The sequence below is a fragment of the Zosterops lateralis genome, assembly GCF_965231275.1.
Source record: "Zosterops lateralis genome assembly, chromosome: 6".
Lineage (NCBI taxonomy): Eukaryota > Metazoa > Chordata > Aves > Passeriformes > Zosteropidae > Zosterops > Zosterops lateralis.
Window position 1 is genome coordinate 21872330 of NC_139761.1, and position 24711 is coordinate 21897040.

Consider the following 24711-nt stretch of genomic DNA (forward strand, 5'->3'; position numbering starts at 1 on the left):
CATCAGGAGAGGTTGAAGCCCTTTTCTTTGGGGTAGGATCTAGGGGCCAGGAGGAAATGGAGAGGTGAGCTCTCTGCTCTCTCTTCAGAGTGGATGTTTTAAGAGGACTCTCCTCTGCTGCTGGCCACCACGTGTGAGCACCAGCTCCCCATGGGTGGGCAGCAGTGGGGCATGACAGTAATGCCAAGGACACACACTTACTTCATCTGGTAGATAGAAAGGAGCCAGGAACAGAATCCCTAGAAAGGAAAAAGGGTCAGGATGAGACAAGTGCAACCACCTCCCTGGTGAGGGACTGGGTCACAACATATGCTGGGGAAACACACAGAGGTGGTGCAGTGCCTGTGGCAGGGGGTTGAGCAAGTGGAGGCAGTGCCCAAGACAGCTCAGCAATGCTCAGCCTAGTAGCAAAGGCAGCTGCCTCAGGAGAAGCAAGGAAAACACACTTCAAAGAGCTGATGGGAAGATGAGCACAACCTCTGTTCAGGTGGTGAAAGCCCTGAGGGACCATGTGACCTTCCTGAAAGTAGCAATAAGAGAACTTCTGTGAGTGGGAACAAAGAGTCTGCTGGGGCAGGGGAATAAAGGGACAGCAAAGTGTCTCTACAAACATAAACCATCCTGTCAGGTTTTCAATTTTTTGGCTGCAGAAAGATTTGCAGAGGAAGCTGAGGTCAAGCATTAACCCACTCTTTCAGGGGTGACTTGCTGGACCTCAGCTTCCTCTGAATATTAAAGAGCATCACTGGCTCCTCCTTCCAGAGCTCCCTCCTCTTCCCTTTCCGCGACAATCCCTAACATTCAATGCACTTTTTTGACCACTATCAAGTGCTGAGGTGGCACTGCTGTAGAGTGCTACAGGACAACCTAAGTTCTTGTGCACTGACTAGCTTATTCCCTCTCACTGTGTACGCACATGCGTTTTCAGACTTTCCTCTTGTGAAGAAGGATTGGTTTAGAAAACACTTAGGCAACTTGACATCCACAGGTCCATGGGCCCTGACAGGATGCATCCATGACTGCTGAGAGAGCTGGTGGACACCACAGCAAGACAGCTCATGATCATCTTTGAAAGGTCCTGGTGATCAGGAAAGGTGCCTGAGGACTGGAAGAAAGCACCATGCACTGGAACAGATTGCCCAGACAGGTTGTGGAGTCTCCTTCACTGGAGATATTCAAGATACAATCTTGTGCCATGTGCTCTAGGATGACTCTACTTGAACGAGGAGGTTGGACTAGATGACCTACATTGGTTCCTTTCAACTCTATCCATTCTGTGATTTTGTGATTCTGGGCGTTTTATGCTCCCTACAAATTTCTCCTCCAAACTGCTCTTCTCCCCTCTTAGTGTATTTTACATCTAACCTGGCAGAATTGAGATTTTCCTCATTTGTGAACAGTTTGACTTTTTAAAGGATGTCTTCTTACTTCTAATAATCCCTTTAATCTGCCTTTTAGTGTGCTGTCTTTCACTGTAGTCTTTTTCATTTATTTTTTGATGAGCAATGCACATTTGCCTAGAGCATCTGGTACAGAGCCTTTAAACAGGTCTCCTGCCACCTGCAAGGACTTTGCATCTTTTGCTTCTTTCTTACCTAGATTTTTTAATAAGTCATGACATTTTTTCATAGTTGTACCAGTGACTAATTTTTGAGCTTTTGCTGCCAAAAAAGAAATAGAAAGAGGCAGCAAAATGTGTCCATCTGTGTTTGTTTCCAGCAAAGCCTGGTGTGGTAGAGAGAAACAAAAAATTACTTTAAAGCCTCACCATGCTGGCAGAGGAGGAAATGTGGTGTGGGGGACTTTATCTTTATCCTGAGGGGTAGGAAAGATCCTTGCAGGCATGCAGCCAGGCTCTGGCCATGCATGATACTAGATCCCCACAGCTGCAAGGACAGCCATGCAGCTGTGAGACACTTGCCAACAGGAGCACCCACTCCAAACTGCCATCCAAAACAGATGCCTCAAATAATTCAGGACAAAAAACCCTCCAGCTTCCAGGATTTCCCCAATGCTTAAGACTGTTGAGCAGGAGATTTAATTTTTCACACTTAACTTCTGACCTGGGTTTCTGATGAAGAACAGGACAGGTAGGGCCAGGACTAGCCCAGCCTAGGTTCCCACTGCCACTGCCACAGCCACTGGCACTCACCACATCCTTGTTGTCGGCATCCAGAGGGCTGCTCTCTGACGGGGACTTCTCCTTCTCACTCTGCTCTCCATAGAAAAGCGATGTCAGGCTTTGCAGTGAGGGGAGGAGTGGAGGGGTGAGGCAGAAAAGAAGCAGCAGACACAAGAAGTTAAGTACCCTTAGAGAAGTCTCTCCTAGGACAGCAGCCCAAGAAATGCCTCCCTCCCGCTTCCTGCATCCTACACTGGGACTGGAGCAGTGATTACTGCTGGGCTTGGGACAAAGGGATTGCATCTTGCTGCCTCCACACCAAGCTTCCCCAGCTTCTTTGTGGCCTTGATCCATGACGGGCTCATGGAAATGTAGCTTTTGCTCCATTACAAGGGACTGTTGAACCAGGTATTTTCTATTCCACCATTTTAAGATGTTTCAAACGGTTTTACAGTAAAAAGAAATGTAATCAGAGCTTGTATTTTAAATCTTGATTGCCCTTTGATCTCACTGGTGAAGGGAAAACATCATGTATTCTTTCCCAGACTCAGCTCCAGATTCAGAGGTCAAGAGGAACTGGAGGAGAGATGGCAGAAGAAGGACTTTAACAGAGCTTACTCTTGTGGGTTTCCCAGTCTTGCACAGACCCCTCCTGTGTAAAGAAAGATGCTTTCTTTCTCATCTTTGTTGCCCAAGGTGAGCTGTGCTATGGCAGGCAAGCTGTTGTGGGCAGCACAGCCCACCTGGAAATATGGTCTGGGCTCTACTTCTACCAGAACACTGCTTATTTTTGTGTAATTCTGCACCTAGCCCAAATGATGGGCCAGGCAAGTTGCTGTGGTGACATGAGGAACAGTGTTATTGCTGTGTGTTTCCCTCTGCTCCCTCCACCAGCCACTCCTGCTCATCCCAAGAGTGGCAGGAGAAGAGGCAGCAGCACAGTCCTCACTGAAAAACAGCTCTTTGTCTTGCCCAGAACAGTGCCTGCAATGGCACCAAGAACACTGTCACCAAACATTAGAGGGAATGAAAGCTGGCCTGGGCTTTCCTTCTCCCTGCAGCAGATGGTGACTATGTCTCCATGGGAAAGGGGGGCACCAGGCCATTCCCAGTGGGAAGGAGGGACAGGGACACCTGCTGATCTCTGTGTGTCATGCCACAGTGCTGGCCTTCCTTCCAGCCCTCTTGAAGAGAATGGAGCTCCTTTGCATCCTCCTCACCTATCATTGTCCATCAGCAGTGCCAGGCGCCCATAGTCCCAAGCCGCTTTCCGAAGACATGAGAAGATCAGAAGGAGAAGCTGGAAGAAGAAGAATGAGAAGTGTTTTGCAGCAAGGTCTTACCCTATGGGATCTTCTCATCTCTCTCCTTTCTGCTTTTTCACTCATGAGCCCAAGCCTCTGCAAAACTCTTACCCTAAACTGTTCCTGCTCCATGATCTCACCACTGCTGCCCAAGTATCCTCTGCAGCCCACCATGATTTGGGCAAAGCCCCTGGACCCCTGCACTCATCCCTGTTCCCCCATCATCCAGGTTCACCAGTACACTCATCCCTGTTCACCACTGCACAGGCTGCACTTGTGTGTGGCTGTCAGTGCCTGTGGGGGCTGCAGAGCCCATAGAAATGGCACCTCCTGTCCCACTCACCAGCCAGAGGATGAAGTTGATGGCCAGCACAGTGGGCACGCCACCGAAGGGCAGCCCCTCCAGGACAGTGCTGCGGGAGCGGGCGCTGAAGCACTGCTCCTCCGTGCTGTTCACTGGCACGTCCAGGAAGAGGAGCACATCCAGAGAGGTGAGGCCAGCACCATCAGGTGCTGCCTCCATTGAGTATGTGCTGTCCATGGTACTGTTGTGGGGTCTCACCCTGCAACACAGAGACAGGAGCATGGATGGAGAAGCCTTTGCTTGAAAAGGGGCATGGCTCTCCCAGGTCTCTTCCATCAAGGTCTAAGGAGCTCACTAAGGGTACAGAGAGGAGAGGACTGGCTGGTGATCTCAGAGCTTGCCAGTCCCAGTTTCTCTCAGGGAGAGGTTGTTGGACACAAGGCAGAGGGTGTTGCTGAAGAAATCTCACAGCTACCTGCCCTTTCCCCACCCCATTAAACCCCATGGTATTTGGTTGTCTGTCATACCTGAAACAGGTCTCTCACCACCTCTGCCCCTCAGTCCTGGAATCTGGTTAAGTCATGGCCACCCTGGTGTTGTCAGCAGGCAGGAATGAGAAGCTGAAGCATTTGTTTGAATTTCTGAAAAAAATCCAACAATGATAATACTGACAACTGGGCTGCTGGGTATGCACTTGCTTCTCTCCCCACAGCCAGATATCTACTGCCTATGGAATATCCCTAAGCCTGCTGTCCTCCTCCAGCATCATGATTTGTGTGACTCAGGAGTCAGAGGACTTCCCTGTCATCTTTCCACCTAAGCAGAATTGCTCCTTCCAAGATATCTTGATCTCTTCAGAAGAGTTAGCTTCTCAAAACCCTAAATGTCAGGCTTCCACCACGTTCCCCAGGTGCTGATACCATAGGTTACAGTCCTCACTGGCAGGAGACACTTAAAGGGCATTAATGACCAAGACTGTGGCTTGTTTCCAAAACCTTTCCTACCACCATGCTTTAGGTAGGAGAGGATCCTCTCCAAACCTGCAGTGCCCTGGGAATGAGCATCCTACAGCAGCCAGCATAGCTGTTACTCATGGGGATGCCACAGGACAGTACCAAACGGCTGTGGCACTCACCATAAAAAGATGAGGAGAGGGAACCAGCACAGCAAACACTAAAAAACATGGGGTGGGAACAAGGGGGCCAGAGTCTCTTGTCCTCATGTGCCTGTCCTGCCTCTGGGCTTTGGAGTCACCCTCAACACCTTTAGCCAGCTGCTTCTAGTGCCTGAAGAGCTGCATGGCCTTCAGAGAACAGCTTTGCCTGTGGTGAGATGATCCAGTCTTTGGAGGTGTTGAGCAGCTAAATACAATTTTGAAGCTGGCCTGGGCCTGAGCAAGGGTTTTATCACATGACCTCCAAGGGGTCCCTTCCAACCACAATTATTCTACATCCCTATTCTCAGGAACTTGTGCTCTGACAAGAACATTTTCAGGCCTGCCTGAAGTTTATAAGGAGCTATGTAAGTGCCTTGCCCTGCAGACACGATGGACACAGTATACTAATGTCAGTGTATTGTGACCAGTGCAAAGGCTATGTGAAAATTCAAGAGTGGTTTATAACATGTACTCCTGGGAGCTGGAATTCAAGTCACTGAGCATTCATTCCTCTCCTTTGTTTTCATCTATATTCTAGCCACAACTGAGACACTGCTACAGCTCCTGCAGTCATCCAGCACTAGGTAATCCCTGCTGGGGATGCTCAAAGCCCACATGAACAGGGTGGAGGAAGTGAAGCAGGACCCATGGTTTGATTAAACAGTGGAGGAGAATGCAAACAAAGACAGATGGGACCTCCAGGGATGTGGAGACACAAAGTGTTTATGGCAGTTTTTGCTACCAAGACCAAATAAGATCAAATCTTCTTCAACACCAAAGGAAACGCAATTGAGACGTCCTTGGGGAGCATAGAGACAGCACACAAAAAATGACTTGACTTAGAAAGGGGATAATATTCCTAAGCTCTACACAGATCTGCTTTTTGTTAGGAAACATTTACTTGTGCTGTGTCAGTGTGATACTGTGTGGGGGACTACAGTAGCACCTGATTTTATATGCATGGCTGTGGCCTCAGCCTCTCTCTCTTAGACCTTACAGTTTGCTGCTTGAAGAGTCCTGTCCTAAAGTTCATGAGGAGCCCAGCACCCCAATCCACAGCTGACCAGAGTGGGCAGGACCAGAGTGCTGGTGCAGGAGCTGACACACTTTACATGCCTGAGAGACTGACTCTCTTTGACCTCCTCATCCAGGGAAAGAAAAAGCTGAGGAGGTGGGAGGTTTTCAAACACGAGTACAAGAGTTGACCAAAAAAAAAAAAAAAAAAAAAAAAGCCTGTCAACCTGGACACTGAGGATTCCCAAGAGATTGTCAACTCAAGCTCTCCAGAGGGCTGAAGAATTAAGGAACTGCTCTTGGTGCTTGCAGTTTCCAAATTAAACACATAAAAAAAGATGGTGACTTGCTGTTTTATTCATTTCTGAAGCATAAAATTAATTCCAAAGAAAAATCTCCACTGGAAGCTTAAGAGTGCCTGAGATTATTGGACCAAGGCTATGAGCCCAGAAGAGCTTGAGTCTCACCCTACTGCAATATTAGGCTGTCATCTCACTACCTGCATGGATGCCTTGAAGGGATGTCAGAGCAGAGCTACAGACACCAAGTTCCCCATGACATGCAGATACATGGCAGTCCCTTTTCCTGTGTATATGGTGCAACATCACCTGAGCCATGGGCTTCAGTGCCTGCTACTGGCCTGCCCATGCTGCATCTTCAGTCCTCTTCAGAGGTCCCTATCCATACACACATCCATCTGACCAGACTATGATGTCTGGAGACACCACTGCCCAAGCAAGGGCAGTTGAACATTAGTGTGACTCTCAAAAAAAACCCTGCCAGGTCACTTGAGACTGCTCCCTGCAATGCCCTCAGTCATAGCCTGTCTCCCAGCCACGGTTAGGAGTCCTGTACTTCAAGGGCCAGCATGGTCTCATCAGGATAATGACCCCTGACAAGGGCCTCCAGGTCAGGGAGGTCCCTTTCTCACAGGGAAAGAAGTGAGGGGGCTACTCTGGAAAGCAGAAGCTGTTTGCCCTGGATTGCCTGTCTCCTGCTTGCCACCTGGGCCACAGGGATCTCTAGCCAGGGTCTGCTCTTTGCTATGGAAATACTCTCAATCTGTTCCTCACCATGTGCATGTCTCTCTCTCTCTCCTCCTCCTGTAAGCAGCAGAGCCATTGCCATCTGGCATTTTCAGCTGCTAAATAATTCACTGCCTTTTTGTTAACAAGGAGAGTGTGTCTCTGACCAAGAGAGCTGTTAGATCATCAGCAAACAAACAAGGAGACCCTTAGCAACCTCCAAGTCCCTTCTCCATCACCACCACTCCACTACACAGCAAAAAGATCCTGCAGCTTGTTTCTAGGCACCAGCTTCACGGTTGTGGGAGGAACATCCTGTCAGGGATAGCAGGGGGAGGGGGATTTCACAGAGGGATTTGTACAAGTTGTGTTTCTCTATCAAGTCCTTGTTGCTATCCCTTTCTCTCTTATATCAGATATTTTGCTCCTGGTGGCCAAAAGCAATGGGTTCCTCCTGGAGATGGTGCTAGTATCTCCTGCTCTGAGCTCCCCTGCCCAGAAACCTCCCAAATGCAAGCCTTCACCCTTCCAGCCCAACCAGCTCATGTCTCTCCACACAGTACTGCCAGTACAATGCCAGACTGCAGAGAAATTGCAGGAGCAGAAGATACTTGAAAACCCAGTCCAGCTCCGCCCCCTCTCTCTAAAGCACCTCCAACTCCAAAGGTGTCCAAAGGAGCTGTCATGTCATGCTCAGGCCTGTAAACACAGCCTTTACAGTGTATCACAGCCCCTCTGAACCTGTTCTCAAGCCACTCTCCTACCCTTTCACTGCTCCTTTCATCACCAGATAGCCACAGAAACTCTCCTCCAAATACCCAAATCACTATTTTTCAGACCATTTGTTCTAGCTAGTCTCACCTTTTATGGTGCTGCTCTCAGAAAAGCTTATGCAAATTATATAGCTGCAGTGTTAACATTAAAATAACTATTGGGGGCAACCAGCTAAAAGTAAATCATGTATATGTTCTAGGAACAGCATCCAGCAAGAACAGAGGGAGGAGATTTCTGCTCACATGCACCAAAACCAGCTTAAACTCAGACCTGTAGAACATGTTCAAACTCCCTGTGGTTGGAGAGCTAAGTTTTTTTGTATACAGAAAGAGAAATCACAGGAACACTGCAGGTCACACTTAAAGTCATTGTTGAAATGCCTAAGCTAAATTTTCATATCACACAAATGAGAAAATTCAGCATTTTGCAATATTCAGTTGATGGCACTTCTGCAAGAGTATCTGAAAGGGTCAACAAAACTCACAGCATCACCAAATCAGTTCCTGTTCCCTGCTATGCAACTGCCACTGTGCTTTTCCCAATCTTTAGGGGCCAAAGGAACAAATACTGTTGTGAATAACAGAGCTGGATGGGTGTTAGCTCCAGTAGGTGTCAAGACAGCTTCCCATTAGCTGTGTGTGAGGCAGGGCCTCTGGACACCAGCCACAGACAGATGTCCTTCAGAGCAGCCACCATCCTGGAGAAGTGACAGCAATGGACTAGTCCAGAAACACAGGGGTATACAGGGTTGCAGGTGGGAAAATGAAGCAGTAACATAAAGGCAGAAATTTCAATATATGATCTATCCATATATAGGTCTTACTTAGAGGGAAGATACTAAAAAGGTGAGAAAAAAAGGTCAGAAAACATGTAGCGCAATTATTTCTCCTCTTTGTGGCCTGTGAATGCACAGTGAATGCATGAGATTTGCCACTGAAATTGATTTGCTGGATAATTTTTATGAAGCATTTTCAGTGCGTGTAAGCTTTGCCTTGAATATTCAGTGCCCTCTTTGTTTTGTTGATACATCAGCATATGTTTCTTCTCTCTGGTTGGGTGGGCACTAATCCAGAGAATCAGATTTCCAATTAAAAATAAGGCACATCTTTTATGCGAATGCAATTTTTCATAATTTGTCTTTCCCTTGAAGCATCCTGCCAGCAAACTCATTTGCTAGGGGATTCATGGACAGCTGGAGTAGCAAAACATCAAAACAGTCTTGGAAGCATTGAGATGACTAAGCTGGGTTTCCCAGCATGCCTACGCTCATCCAGCCTTAGCATCCCACTCTGACACAGGTGGGATTACTGACTTGGGCTGGCCAGAGGGCAGCCAGGGCATGAGGCTGTTGATGGACCAGTCTGGCCACACTGAAAAGCCAGGCTGAGGACCTAGACCTAGAAAACAAGCATCTATGCTAGCTGACTGCCTCTACATCCTTCTTCCATTACAAGTAGATTCTGGCCAGGCTGTGGAAGGGAAAATCAAAGACTACTGTAACAGGGAGATCAGGTTCATGCCCTGGTGTGCACAGGACCAGGGAGGCAGGCAAACCTCCAGCATTCCATCCTGCAGGACTGCAGTGACCGACCTTGCGGGACTGCAGTGACAGGAGGGCAGGAAACCCGAGCCACTGCCACTTACTCAGCATGGCTAACCAAGTACCTCAGGATGGGAAAAGGCTCATCAACAGCCTGTGCTGAGCTCAGCACACACACTGGCAGTTTTGGCACCACAGGGCATGGTGACCCCTCCATTCCTGTAGCTTGGTGCATGGGAGAACAGGCACACGATGGGCCACATCTGTCCCAAGAGTATGAGCACAGAAGGGATTGGACCAGAGACACAGCCCTCAAAAACCCCACAGAGGTCCAAGGCATTCCTCCCTGGCTCTCCCTTCAATCTTCCCTCTTAAGATTAATGGCCTTGAGGTCCAGAAAGCAAAGAGAGGATCTGGCTGCTCATGGTCTGTGAGATGAGCACCTGTGGGGCAGCAGCATGCCTGGACAGGGCTCATTGACACTGGTGTGAATGCTGTGCCCACCCCCCGTCACCAGCAGAAGACCCCATCCTGTCACCAGCAGGACATGGGACACACACCAGCCAGTTCTGTTAGCTTGCTGCAAATCAGATGCACCTTTCAAACAAGGAGGACCATGCCACAAGCAGCAACATGGCTTGTTGGCTACGGAGGCTGGGGTTAGTAAGGTTTGGAGGCAAAGGACCACTCTGCAGCAACAGATGATCCCTAACAGGTAAAAAACACCTGCTCAAATATCTTTTTTCATTGCCAATGAAGATATGATCACTCGGAGAGATCAGGAGGACTCATGTTTCATTGATCCTACTCCATCTCACACCCATACCCACCACTCAATGAGAAAATGAATTTGAGTGCACAACAGCTTAAGAAAAACCTGCTTAAAATGGTATAGATAAACTTCATCTTCCCTTCCAGTAAGCTCTGGCAGTGCTTTCTCACTGAGGAGTACAAAGCCAGGCTCACTGCCAGCCAGGGCAGGAAGGCTGGGGAAAGAGCCAACCTGTGAGCCCACCCAAGCCCTGGGGATGCAAACTCCACAGTGAAGTCCCTCCCCTCAGTGGTGAGCCTTCCTTTGCCATTGCTGCTCCTACCCCCAGTGCTTCACCATTCCAAACCTGCCCTGCCAACACTGTTCATCAAAATAACATAACCCACTAGGAGGCTGAGAATGACCCCATTTTGGGGAGCTAAGCAAATTTTTCTGCACTAAGGACTGGCAGGTTGCCACTACCTTTAGGAAACCTTGTACAGGGTCATGCTGCCCCAGGGACTTACCTGAAACCAACATATAGCCCTCCTTTGCTATGTATCCCTGTGGTGGCTGCCACATCACCCACAGCTCCCTGCCCTCCCCTTCTTCCCCAGCATCAACAGGCACAGCAGGTTTTTGGCTCTTGGACAGACTAAGTTCCATTAGGTTTTTTAACAAGAAAGCATCCCAGTCCCCTTGGGACTCTGCAGGACAATGGTTGTGGCCTTCTAACAGCCACTTGCATAAGCCCCTTCTCCTGCAGGTATGCTGCAGACCCAGCAGACCAATGCTGACTTGCTGGAGTGCTCCTTGGCAGAAAAAAGCCAAACCCCTGGCAACTGAGAGCAAACAGTGCTTACAGCGATATCTACAGCCAGGGAGATTTGTTTGGGCCAGTGTGTGGGAGATGCTGTGCAGAGAGCAGCTCTTCTCCAGCCTCCTCCACACATGTGCAAGCCAGCGGCTGCTGGAGCCAGCACACTGAGATCGGGAAGGAAGAATCGGAGCGGAATTCATTTATTCCACCCCCAGCCATTTTTGCCACATTTGACTAAGCTGCTAGTGCAGGTTGGCTCTAACTCACATTTGGTTCGTATTTCACTCTCCTGCTGTGCAAACAGCCCCTCACACCACACTCTGTGTGTGCAGTGCACCAAGCAAACATGAGCTAATGGGGCTGCAAACTCCCCAGAGTATCACCCACCTTTGTCCTCTGATAAAACTTAAATCAACACTCTTCAGCACAAACGATTACCTGGACCAGGACCAATCCAAGTAGAGAGTGGGGCACCTGATGGGGTGCTGGTAGGTGATGGCTGAGAACAGAGAGGTGGGAAAGGGGCCTTATAATAAAGATAGGAACAGACTTCTTAACAGACCTTGTAGGGACATAATCTTAAACTAAAAGAGGGTAGATTCAGACCAGATATAAGAAAGAAATTTTCTAAGTTGAGGATAGTGAAATACTGGCACAAGTTGCCCACACAGGTGGCAGATGCCCCATCCCTGGAAACATTCAAGGTCAGGTTGGACAGGGCCATGGGCAACCTTGGCACACTGAAGATGTCCATGTTCATTGCAGGAGCATTGGACTAGAAGACCTTTAAAGGTCTTTTTCAACCCAAACTTTTGTATGATACTGTGACAAAGCCAGGGTTTGACTTCAGGGATGGAGACCCAGGGACCTCATATGTGGGAAAGGGGAAGGGCATAATTTCAGGGTTCTCCGTTAACCTATACACATGCACACACACGTCCTTTCAGAAAAACAGTAATTCAGGAAAACAGGAAAAAGACATCCTGGTACCATCAGATCCTTGCTCCAAGCTGGGCTGCTGCATGCTGTTCACAGTCCCCAGGGCAACCCCTGCACTTGCAATTAATTAATGATGATTCATGCAGATGAGAACAACCCCCAGCCCCTGCTGCCTGTGTGACTGGGGGCCATGGCAGCAGCTGGACCTAGGGAAGGGCTTGAACTACTCTGCAAAGGGATCTCTGGGTTCCTTATTGCCTGCCAGCTCCAAAACCACAGCATGCGCCCCCACGCATAGCCCACTTTGCAGAGGCAGCTCCCATTTGGTATCGAAGACCAAGGAAAAAGATACCTCTCAGCAAGGCTGCAACTGTGGTGGGATGCCAGGCAATTACAGGCAGATTGCTTCTGCCACTCAGGTTACAGTGATCACAGAGAATTTTAAGGTCTTTGTGAAGAAAAGTACCATCTTCATCAGGAAAAACACTCCCTTGTGAAAACCTGTACAGAAACCAGGAGTAACTGTGCCTTGGTCAGGGCCCAGACCAAAGCTGCCACTGTGAGTCACAGGCATCTTTCACAATGCCACAAGGTGCCAGGTGCACTTTGGTTTCTGGAGATGGGGAACAAGAAAGGATGGAAATAGGGAAAAGGTAGCTCTTTCTTCCCCAAGTCCTTTCCACTGTTTGGGGACCAGGGAGCTGTGGGAGGCAGAAGGAGAGCAGGAGGTTTATCTGATGCCTGTTACAAAGCCACCTGCTGCAGGGCCTGTTAGTCATGGGAGCAGCCAGCCCAGCTGGAGCCATCACCTGAGGGAACTCCACCTGAGGGCAGAGGGAAGGAGACTGGCAAGAAGAGAAGCTGAGTTGTGCATGAAAGGGATGCAGACTGGGAAGCCCAGCATCACAGTGTTTGGCCACCAATTCTGGTAGTTTTGCACTCCAGTGTCCAGCCTGGCCAGGACAGGATGACACACCTGGGGGTGGCAGGGACCTCACTGCTGAGTTGGTGGAGAAAGCAGGCACATTTCAAGCCTTTGTGCAGCTGCCCTCAGCTGCTGAGCTCCAGCCAGCCCTCCTCATGGCTGATGCCCATCAGCCTGCTGCACAGTATGGAGTGAACAGACATGGTGGGCTACCAAGGGGCTGGCACTCAGCTCTGCTCCATTCCAGCCTGCTGCTGCCTGACAGCAACCTGGGAGCACCTTCCCACCAAGCACCCTCATCCTACAGCTTCCTAGGAGTCAATGGCAGTGCCCTGTAGATCCCCTTCTCCTGCATCCAACATGCACCTTCCTCCGCACTGCTCTGGGGGATGCCCTGGTGCCTGGCTCCCACCAGCCTCTCCACCCTTCACCTCTCCCCACCTTCAAGCAGTCACAACATCCTCCACTGCAGCCGACTCTGCTGCAGAAGCAAAGAAACACTCCTGCCCTGCCCAGCCCAGCTCCCTTCTCTGCAAGCAGAGAAGCTTCTTACTGAGAGCACTACATATACACACACACAAAATATGATTTTAGAGCATCTAAAATCTAGAGCAGAATCTAAAAGCTGGAACATTTCTATTGCCTGTGCTTGGTGCCAAAAGTAGAGTGAGATTTGGACTGCAGAAGGAGCTCATAAGCATAACTGCTCACCAATCCTGGCCTTGACAAGGCTTTCCTCCCACCTCTGCCCAGCTTCCTAGCAGATTTGGGTGACACCATATGACTGGGATGAATCACACTGCCCTGGGAGCATGGGAGCTGGCAGCAGTGGGTTGCACAAGTGGGGATGGCCCCAGCAGTCGCTGTGCCAGTCAGATCCAGCCATGCTCGTTGCATCCAACTGTGCCAGAGGGACTAGCACTCAGGACACTGGTTTGAGTCAATAGCGCATCAAAGGGAAGGGAAAGCTTTTGATGGGGTACACCATGCAGGGCAACCCTGGAGCTGCTTTTCACTGGGGAAGTGGAGGGAGCAGGTAGTCACTCTCCTCTGGTCGCTGGGGCACTCATCCAGTTGTCTCTGCAGCTTTTGGGGGAGATGAGAGGAAAGCTGCTGCTGCAGCCAGGAAGGAAGGCAGCTCTCCCAAGCACATGTGGAGCTACAGACATGCGGCTCTGCAAAGCATGACTGTTTTGACCTCCCTCCAGTGTGACAGGTGCTCATGTATGGTGACAAGACTTGTCCCCATCACTTGCATCATCCCCAGGAATTCCCCTTGCCCACAACACCTAAGCACAGCTACAGTCATGTACCTGCTGCAGGGCACAGCAGAGCCAAGCAGAGCAGAGCAGGCTGCCCATCACACCCATCACACCAGCCTGCTCTCATCTCCTCCAAGGAAAAGATCTGGGGAGTCAAATGACCTTGGAGCACCAGAGATAAGAAGGAAATTATAGGACTTTTGGGACAAGAACTGGGGTTCATGATCCACCCCCCACCCCCTCCTGCCCCCACCAAATTCACACCTATCACAGGTGGCCCAGTACAGGGGAGGAATGGGACACAGATGGTCAGCAGACAGACTCTGCTGTGCCAGTGCTGCAGGCTGGCACTGCCTGCACCCCCTGTGCTGCTGTCCTGCCCCGTTCTGCCTATACCCACCGGCCAGCAGCTGCCCACACCAGCGCAAGGCGTGTTGGGAGTGACAAATGTGATGGAGAAAAACACAAGAAATGTTTTTTTCCCTTCAGGCAGAGAAGGAAGTGTCACATCTGGACATGTACAGCAGCAGGGCTGGGAAAGGGACAAGGCACTGGGAGAAGAGAAGCTGTGGGCTGGAAGGCACAGCATCACCCAGATGATGTGAGGCAGATGGCAGATTTGGCAGCAGGGTGGTCACAGAGCGACCTTCAAGCTTTTTCTGCTGCAAGAGTACACAACACAACACTGCATAGGGGCTGCCAGCCCAGCCTGGCAGGTTTGCAGGTGGGGTTACATCCTTTCAAACACGCTGCATCCAAAAGGCAGCATCAGAGATGCTTCATGGGCAATTCAGCCTTGGAAAAAGGCTGTCTAGGATCAGGGGGAAAATGGGAGGGAAGGCAGAGAGATTGTCCCTGACTTCTCTTCACAGACCTATCTTCGCTGCACACAGGGCCACACGGGCAGCTGAGGGAAGGGCTGGCAGCTCCTGTTCTGATTTGCTCACTTTGCCAGCAGCACAGGGTACTCAGGCAGCCACCCCCTTCCCTCCCCATAAACACTGCTCACTTGAAACAGAAAAGAATGGGAAATTAAACATGAGACATTGCAGAAGATGGATGAAAAACCTCCCCAAGTTCACACCTCCTTGTCCTTTCAGGGTCGTTTGGGTACAGCAGAGCCAGCACTAGGAATACAGCCAGCTGAAGAGATTTGGGGACCCAGTGTCAGCAGGATGGTATCTCTCTGTGTTCCCCCCCAGTCCTGCAGGGATCAGTGTCCCAGCAAGAGCCACTGCAAGCCTCTCCACATCCCAGTAGCTACTGAGGCCCTGGCACAGTTAGGAATCAGACAGGCTGTGTCCATTTCGGAAGAGACGTTTGGGGATGCAGCATTGACATGCAGGTGTTTGTGGAATGGCTGGGTATCCCAGCCCAGCCCCAGACATAGCTCCTGCTTTATGCCTGGCTTTGTATACGCTGTTCTCCTTTCCTGCATCCTCACCCAGCACATCCCAACTTGCCACTGTGTACTGTGGCTCTGTGCTGAGCACCCTGACAACCTGATCCCACATTTGGCCTCTGCAGCACCAGCAATACATTTATTAAAGGAGTGAGGGTCTCCACCTCCTCACCCACTATGTGACTGATGTAAGGGGCAGTTTGGTGCTCACTGTGCTTCACAGTACTGTCCTTGCTCTGGGAAGCATCTCCCCACCTGGAAACACCTCTAGCCAGTTTGGGAAAATGCAAGGTGCAAATGCATGAGACCTCAGCACAGCTGCCACCTTCCAGACTGGCTCCCTGGGGCAACCAGCACTTCCAGTAAAGCATGGACACATCCTGCAGCAAAATACCCCTCTGCTTCACTATTGCCAGCAGCACACCTGCACTCACTAGAGACAAAAATCTGTGCAACCACAGATGCTATGGAGGTTCTGGCTCATCCCAACATCCTTGTGCCCACCACAGCTCTGGGAGGGTGAGCAGAGCTCTGAACAGGCAACCCAGAGCTGTGGGCACCAACACTTAAGTGAAGCTGAATCCCACACTGTTGCTTTTTCCCTGGGGATAAGCTGATATCTGCAGGACACACTGGTCCCCAAACGCTGCCCAGCTGCTTTCCATGCTTCTCCTGGCAGCACAGCTCTGTCACAAGGCACATGAATGTCATGCTCGAGGGACGGGACCAAGAAGTAAAGAAAGCCAGGCGTGAGGAGCCACAGGAGGACACTGGAAAGGCTCCTCCTAATGCTCACCATGTCACAGAGAGACCAGTGCTAAATGAGCTGCAGGACCAGACTGAACCCGAGAGCTCCCACAGTGCTCCTGCTGCTGTGCAGAGCACCAGGCTGGCCACACACAGGGCATGGCACAAAACCCAACTACCCAGCTTAGCTTTGTTCCGCTGGGGGGAGATACCTGCTGACACAAACACTCTCCCTGCTTTCTACCTCTCAAACAAGGTGAGCTCTGAGGAACACAGAGCTTTCCCCAGGGTGTCCAGGGAGCACACCAGCCTGCAGCACAGAGAGCAGGACTGGGGCCAAAGGTCAGCAGGGTCCCATCAAATGCCTGTGCAGCTCTTCTCCTGCCCCAAGGGATGGAGAGGACACAGCACTGGCATGGAGGGCTCCCATGAGCAGGTGGGGAGTTGGATGGATGCCCCCAAGTATTGCTCCCAGCTTGGACTTTTAAGGCTACACATATACAGAAATTTATGCTGTTTCCAGGATATTTTCCATAAAACAAAAACAAAACAAACAAAACCCAAACCAACATAAACCAAAATAACCCTCCCTAAAAAAAAAAAACCACAAAAAAACCCACCAAAAAACCAAAATCAAAACAACAACAACAACAACAAAAAAAACCCAACAGAAACAAAAACAAAACAAAAAACACAACCTCACCTCCCCCTCTCCCAACACCCCCAAAAAGACAAAAAACAAGACCCAAAGAAATGTGGAGTGACATCTCTTCTCTGAAACAAACTGCAAATGCCTTCTAAAAAGGCTGGAAATTCACCTTCTCATTATGGAGGGAAAGAAACCCCTGGAGTTTAACTCTGGGCAGGGACTGTTCAAATAAACAGCTGGTCCTTCAGACACACCTGCCAGGAAGAAGGAATTCTGAAACCTGGAGCACACATAAAGCTGTAGTCATCAAAGTGTATGTATGTACCTAAGACAAGACATAGGGCATGGTCATAGTTTCTCTAAGTTCAGTTACTAAAGTTTTACACAGCTAGCTTTTTCCAGCCTGATGTGTAGGATATCAGAGGACTGTATTTGCAAAGACATCCATCCTCTGACTCCTGAAATGACTGAACAAAACATGAAAGTCTTCAAAATGCACGATTCTCAGGAGGTTACACAGCCACTACCACAATTATTATCAATATTCCCTTTGTTTGGGGGTTCTTTGTTTTTAAAGAAGGAAGAAATTGATGACATTTCATGGAAGAAAACATGAGAAATTAAAAACTTGGATAAAAGAAAATTAAGCTTGATGAAAACCTCTGAACAGAAAAATCAAATGAAACTGCTTGATGAGAAGATTAGCAGCAGTAATATGAAAGGGAAAAGCAATAAAGAGGACTTGGAACCAGAACAAATAAAAGAATTATGACTCTTGGAAACATACACCTGACTGAAAAGTAATCAGATTTTGTCTGAACTAAAAACTTTTTAAATTGAAAAGACAGCCAATTTAAAACTGGAAATTATTAAAACCTACATGATAAGACCTCATATCCCTCTCATCAGTGAAAAATAGAAATTTATGCAATATATCCTTGCTGCCAGATTTGCTCAGAGGCTGAGAATCTGGAGGTAAAGCCTGATGAACTGCAAAAGTGGCTCTGACAGCAACAACCTTTTTTGAAAGTAGAAGGAAAAAATGTTTCCATTGACTTAGTACTAAGTACACTTAGTAAAAGTTCTGAAAAATTACTGCAGGTTAATGCAGGAAAGCCCAGTTCCCTTTCAAAGCCTAACAAAGATGAACTGTGAGAGGATAATTTCTACTAGTTCTGAATTCCTAAATGTTAAAAAATAATCAGGTTATATCACTGGCTATATTTTGCATCTCCTAGAACAAAATTTTGTTCCTATGATTTGGTATTGTAACAATACAATATAGTATAGCACTACAGTATTGTTAAATTCATTACATATATAAATAATGTCATCATAAACTTATTCTCTTTTGTTTTGTGGACTCATACATTTTAAGCAGTTTTATTTAACCAACTAGAAATCATCTTTTAAATGCCCACAATCTGCATTTTCAATGGGACTGCATTTTCCATTGAAATATAGCTGGACCAAATTTATAATAAATAATTAAGTGTTATCTAGTAAGAAATACATCACCCACCATTTTGTAATGCAAGAAATATAAATATTAAGTATCTAAAAACCCATATGTTAGCTATAAACCCACTCACTTAAGCACAGTGCAGCCTCCTGCTCAGCCCTAAGCATTACATCATGCCCATCACTGAGAATCAACTTGTCCTTAGGAAAAGAGCAGAAGAACAAACACAGGGAGATTAAAAACAGGTACTTAGGTCGTGGCTTTCTGATCGTTAACTTAAGTCCTGACTTTAATTCACCCATCCTATTTAGCAGCAGGTCAAGAGTGAAACAAGGCACAGACCGAGTTTATTCTGAAGTCTATAAAATTTGGTTAATTTTCCTGTCCTCTTTGCTATTATACTTCCACATAGTTCTGCCCTCCCCGAGAAAAGCAGCCCAGAAACACAATGAACAGTGTGTGTCCCCAGCCTGGAGCCTGCAAGCCCTGGCAGTCTCCTAGTCTTGTAGAGACCTCCAGAATACTGCTTGCAGACAAAGGCAAGCTAAGCCAACTTCAGCTTCTGGTCATTTCTCTAATGCTTCCTTGGAGATTACCCCATTGGGACTGATTTTGTCAGAAGACAGGACAAATAAGCTCAGAAGCACTGAAGCTGAAGGGAGGTCATGTAGTCCTACCTCCCTTCTCAAAGTAGTGTCAGCTAGAAGAGGTTCCTCAGGGCCATGCCCATGCAGGTTTTGAATATCTCAAAGCATGAACATTCTGCTCCAAACCACAGCCATGCCAAGACCACCATCCCAACCTGCTGTTGGAACCAGATCCTCCAGCCAGGTGTGTCCCAAGCCGCACATTACTAGAGGTTGTCCCAATGCTGGCTGGGATCCAGCTGCACAGGTGCCTGTGGTCCATGGCCAGCCACTTCCATGCCTCAAGAGTAACCCCCAGCTTGCCAGCCCTCAAAGGATCTCAGCACCTCAGCCTGTGCCACTTCCCTGGTGTGTCATCTTAGTGTGGACCACCTTGCTGCATGGGTAGCACAGCAAGAGGATTCCTCTGAAAGGGTCACCTTGGCTTGGCCAATGCAGAAGCCCCAAACCTTGCCTCAGGATACCACAGGTTCACTTTGGGCAGCATCTGGGAGCCACTCCCAGCTACATTTCCAAAACTGTTGTTTGCCCTAACTCCCACACCCCCAGCTGCTCTGAATTTTGGTCTCCCCCTGCCCATCCAACACAGCACATTAGGGGCTCATTGTCTCAACCTCCATCACCTCCTGCCCCAGCTAGCTCCTACCATCAACTCCCAGCTAATAACAAAGTGTTCTCCAGGGAAGCAGGGCCAGAGCACTTCCCTATCTCTGTTAGAGGAACTCAAAATTACATGATGACATATTTCTCCACCTCTCACAAGCTGCCTTTTAGCACTTGGGGGTGCAGTGGAGCTTGTCTTTGTTCAAATCCTGCCTTCCTCTCTGTTCACCCACAAACCTGCAGAAGACAAGACACAAGACTTTGGTGCTGGGGAGAGGAGAATCAAGTCACCCAAAGTTTTCACATGCTCCCACTGAACAGGAGCACTGAATCTCCCTGCTCTGGTACTCCACTGTAAACACATCCTTATTTAAGATCAAACTATGACTGCAAGGGGCCTCTCTTTGGTCAAAATGGTAAACCCAGTTTCTCATGGAGACTCTGCTTGGAACTAAAAACTGATTCCACTGTTGAAATGCTTCTATACAAGGGTGTTCATGCTCCTCGGAGGTAGGACAACATTACGTTAGGTGAGGGTGACACAGGGACCAGGGCAGCAGTCTAGGAGAGGTAAGTCTGTGCCCCCCTCCAAGCTACTCTGCAGAAAGACCCAGAGGGACTTGCCGTGCCCTTTCTCACCCATTAACCAGCAACAATAGTGCCCCTGGTGATGGGAAGGGCTGTGCACCGCTCTCTCTCTGTCCCATTGTTGCAGTAATAGTGTGAGCAAACTGCTGACATTGTCCCCACCTAATAACAAGGTGTGACCACAACCTAATTACTAGTTTCAGACACATTTGAAGCAGTAACTTCAAACAAGCTTTGAAAGGATATTTAGGCATCTTAAAGTGCCGGTAGATGCCAAATGGGATCTTTTAAAGCTCTAAGTTCTCTTGTGACAGCTGGTTAGGGACTGAATGTGTTCAAGCCATAGCTGAAGGAAATTAGGACTGGAGCTGCTTCTCCTGAAATAATCTCAAAGCAAACCTGCTTTTGCTCTGAGCACATCACATCAGCAAATGAATGTTTTCTTCAAATTTGGGGCTAAGTACACAAAATATATTTACAGCAACTAGAGTAAGAAAGAAACACAGGAGTGACAACAGTAGAAGGCTTTGGTGTTTGTAGGACTCGTGGAGGAGTCAGCATTTGCACAGCACGCTGATGTTTGCCAAGGAGTTTAGGTGATTGATTAGTTTAATATCAATTGAATTCACTTGTGGGTGTTAGAAACATTTTTCCCTCTTCTTTGTGTTTTCGGAAAGCTCTCGAAGTCTCTCAACACGAGAGTATTTCCTGCAAGAAATATTTTAAAGCAGAGAAACTCATCCTTTTACAGTTCTGCAGATGCAGGCTCTGAAGATGTGCTGAAATCTGCCTTATGTTCCCGTGGGCCAGAAGTCTCTGCATGGAAGGAGGATGGTATTTACCTGCAAGGGCCTATGCACATCCCTGATCAGCATCCCCAGCAAGCACCACTATTTCTATCCTGCACAGGACCACCCTATGCTTACCATTGTCAGCAGCCACCAAACCAGAGATGAAATAGTTAACCTCAGGGAAAGCTTCAAAATGGAATGGAGTTTCAGGAGCCAGGATGGAGCCATAAGAAGAAGGCAGAGGTTTAATATCACAGGGAAGCCAGAAAAGCCCATATGTGCTATGGAGTCAGAGGCTGCAGGGGTGCTTGTGGCCTCCTTGCTTTTATTTATTACGTATTTGTTTGCCAGTGGCTCTTCGCCAGGATACTTTCAACAAATCCTTCCTGAAGGAGCTGCTTCTGCTTTCCTCTCCATCTGTTGCCCAGCCTTGACCACCACTTTTCAGGGCAGCAGGGAAGGCAGCAAGGCCAAGGCTCTGGTTTGGTATCAGAGTCAGTCTTTCTGCTTCCTGTTTTTCCCACTTTCTCCCCTCTTGCCTCTGAATAAATACTGCAAACCACTACAACAGCACTTTTTCTCCCAAATGGCATATTTTGTTGTCTCTCTTCTGCTCAGACAAGCAGCCTGACCGGTCCTACAGAACTGTAAATCTCCAAATGGGGCAAAGTGCTTTCTCATACCCTGTTTCCCCACCCAGTTTTCCCTTCACACCCTGCTCCCCCGTGAACTCTCTGAAAGGGGAAAAGGCTGGCATGTACATCAGTCCTGGAGATGGTGGCTAAACAGTTAAAAGGAAAAAGATGTTCATGCAGAAATAACATCTGTCAGCCAGACAAAGGTCTCTCTCATTCTCCTGGAAAACACTCCTTCTGTTCAGAGGTTTCTGAATAGCAAATCCACTGTGCAGCACTGCTGCTGCTAGTGAGGATGGGGAAGCAAGCAAGGGAGAAGATTTGTCCATGGACAAATCTAGATGAAGTCTGAAACTGGGCAAGGGCAGCTTGGTCAGAGCATTAGATTGCTCTACCAGCTTGCTCAAAATCATCATTGTAACAAAACTGGAGGGAGAAATGGGGAGAGGTTCCCCCTCCACTCCCCTGGCAGCACAAAGCATATCTAACAGCCTCAGGTGTAGCTCCCAGAAGGAGGATTCTGTGGCCAGGATGACGTGGAGACTGAGCACAAGCCATGCCATGACACAGCGGTGGAGTGACATTTTATCTTACATCACAGGCCAGTGGTGTAGGCAGTGCGTGTGCACTGGGAGAGGGCACTGAGGGGCTGGAGCTCGCTCCCTGTTTCTGCCACCAACTTGCTCCAGCAGCCCAGGGAAGCCTCTGTGCTGTGCTGGGCCTCAGCCACCCGTCAGGCGGGCAGACACAAGCATTAGTTACAAACACCCTGGTACATCGTTCAAGATGAAGGCGGGCAAACAGCGTCTAAACAGAGCCAAGTACTCAGAAATCTCCCACAGCAGCGACCCAAACCCGTCTGTGCCCCCCAGGACCCGCAGAACGGCCCCGGGAGCTGTCCCAGGCTGCCCGAGGAGATGCTGCCGTACCCGCCCAGCGAGCATCCCCCGCCGCAGTGGCACCCGGCAGGCACAGCAGCTCGGCGTGGGCGGCCCGGGCTTAGTCCCACGCGCTTCCTCCCCACTCCAACCACCAGGTCACGGCCCCGGCTCCGTCTGGCAGCCCAGGGGTGCCCCGGTCCCGCCGGCTGGAGCCCCCTGCCCGCCCGGCTCCCGTCCCGCCGCCCGCACTGACCTGCTGGGGATCCCGGCCCCGCTCGCTCCGGGCCCGCGCCCGCCGCCTCTCTCCTCCCTCCCCTCTCCGCGGTGGCCTCGGGCTGCCCGGCAGCGGCCGGGCCCGGCACCGGCACGGGCAGGGGAAGGGAAGGGGAAGGGGCCGGGGCCGCCGCCGCCCCGCCCCCCGCCCGCCCCGCTGCGCTGCGGCGGAGGCCGCGGTGCTCGGGCTGCGCTCCGGGGCTGCGGGGCTCGGGCCGCTCCCCCCGCCCCGCCTCGCCGCTGCCGGGCCTCGGGCCTGCGCCCCCGGAGCGCCGGGCCCCGCCTGGGGAGCCGCGGCCGCCCCCCGGGCCGAGGCAGGGTCGGGCAGCCCCCGCCTGCCGTGCGGGGAGGAGCGGGCCAGGCGCGGCCCCGGCGCTCGGAGCGGAGAGCGGGGCGGGGGAGCTGCCGGCGGAACGCCCGGCGCGGGGTCGGCGCGTCTCGGGCTATTGCTGGGTGTGAGCCTGTGCCCGCCGCATCCGCAGCCCCGAGCGGCCTCCGCGGCCTCGGGCTCCTCGGGATGGCTGCCCGGGTGTGCCCGGGGCGAGCGGGACGGCTCTACGGGCTATCGGCCACAGCCTGGGCCACAGCCTGGGGCACAGGGGTAGGAGCAGGCGGGTGGGTACATTTGAGACCTCAACACCATTTGCAAAACCTCTCCCCTTGATGAAGCATTGCTCGGGTGCTCGGCAGGGGTGGCAGGAGGGATGGTAGCTGAGAAACTTCCTCGGGGTTTTGTTCCTGCAGAAGGTCTCTGCCTTCATCAGGAATGACCAGCAGGAGAGAGAGGAACATGACCCACCAAGTGCAAAGGGGCACTGAGAGCTTTGTTTTCCATGAGCATTCCCATTTCTCCAGTTGGTGAGAATGCAAGCAGTGCACTCTGTGCTGGAGAAACCACCTGCAGCACCCTCAGGGCTGCAGGACTGGGTGTCCTGTAGGCCAGCATTGTTCTAAGTGACGGTCAGAGACATCTGACACATCCCTGGGCCACCAGGGGACAGTCACCAGAATGTGACTGAAGAGAACTCTTACTGCCAGGCCATGGGCTTCATTGCTCCCACCTCAATAAGGGGGACCTGGGGTACTACATTCGTGACATCTCCAGATGCTGAGTAAATAGTGCTGTTCTGCAACATCCTCTGAAGGCTTGTTTTGGCTCATTTCATCTATTTTGGGCTGAAGAAGCACAGTCCAGTGGTTAAACTCCAGCCATTTAAGTAAAGGGACCTTCCAATCTCACAAGCACAGCTATGAGAAGGCGATAGTGTCAAGGATACCAATACAGGAGAAGTATCAAGGAATGAACATAATGTAACAGCTGCCAGCAAAGACTCTTCATTCATACAGCGAGTGGAAATAGCTGGTGCAGCTCACAGAGGAACCAAGGAACCAAAGCCCGGTGTCCCCTATAGTGTCTTTCTTTTTTTAAGCTCCCAAGGCTGAGGTAGCACTCAGCTCACTTCTGGTCTGCTGGAGCATGGTGCAGAGAACAGGTTGGCCACAACATGAAGTCTTTTGATAAAACTTCAGTTTCATGTAAATGAGTCTTATATAAATGAGACCTTTATCTCCAACCAGGAGCTACCACAGCCCAAACAACACATGCCTAAAACTTTAGGGAACAGCTGAATTTTAAAAATATTTCCAAATCTCTTTCATTGCTATCTTCTTTCGCCATATGTATGATGAGCAGAAGCCACACAGCTTGTCCTCTCTCTCCAAACGAGCCAGTGCCAGTCCCAAGCATCACTGAGGCTTGGGGACCTTGACTGCTGCTGTGCATCAGGGAACACGCTCTCTACCTCGGGAGAGAGCAGAGGTGACCACGCCAACTTACTAATGGGAGGTTGTGGGAGAAACAAATCCATGGGGATTTTCTAAATTGCCTCATGACTGTGATCTGCCACTAGGTCCCCAATATTTGATCTCCTACTTTTGAGCAAGTAAAGACTACTTTTCATAAGCCATGGATTCTCTGACTTATTGAACTGGAAGCCGACATGTTTGATCACTTAAATTGGCAAACACTGCTGGGAAACGTTGACCTCTAAGCAGATCTGGCAACCTTGCTGCTGGCGAGCTGCCCCAGTCCCAAAG

At 49.9% G+C, this 24711-nt stretch overlaps 1 protein-coding gene across 1 annotated transcript in view; it reads right to left on the reverse strand.

The window, feature by feature from the left end:
- The window catches only part of TMEM63C (transmembrane protein 63C), a 31997-nt gene extending 9335 nt beyond the window's left edge, over positions 1-22662 (reverse strand). Inside the window, exons 1-6 of the mRNA XM_083862665.1 lie at positions 22595-22662; positions 4258-4371; positions 3770-3989; positions 3343-3422; positions 2153-2240; positions 202-239 (exon numbers count right to left, since the gene is read on the reverse strand). Of these exons, the coding sequence (XP_083718791.1) occupies positions 202-239; positions 2153-2240; positions 3343-3422; positions 3770-3967 (404 nt within the window). The 5' untranslated portion in view covers positions 3968-3989; positions 4258-4371; positions 22595-22662. The remainder of the gene's footprint in view (positions 1-201; positions 240-2152; positions 2241-3342; positions 3423-3769; positions 3990-4257; positions 4372-22594) is intronic.
- Between the last annotated feature and the right edge of the window lie 2049 nt (positions 22663-24711).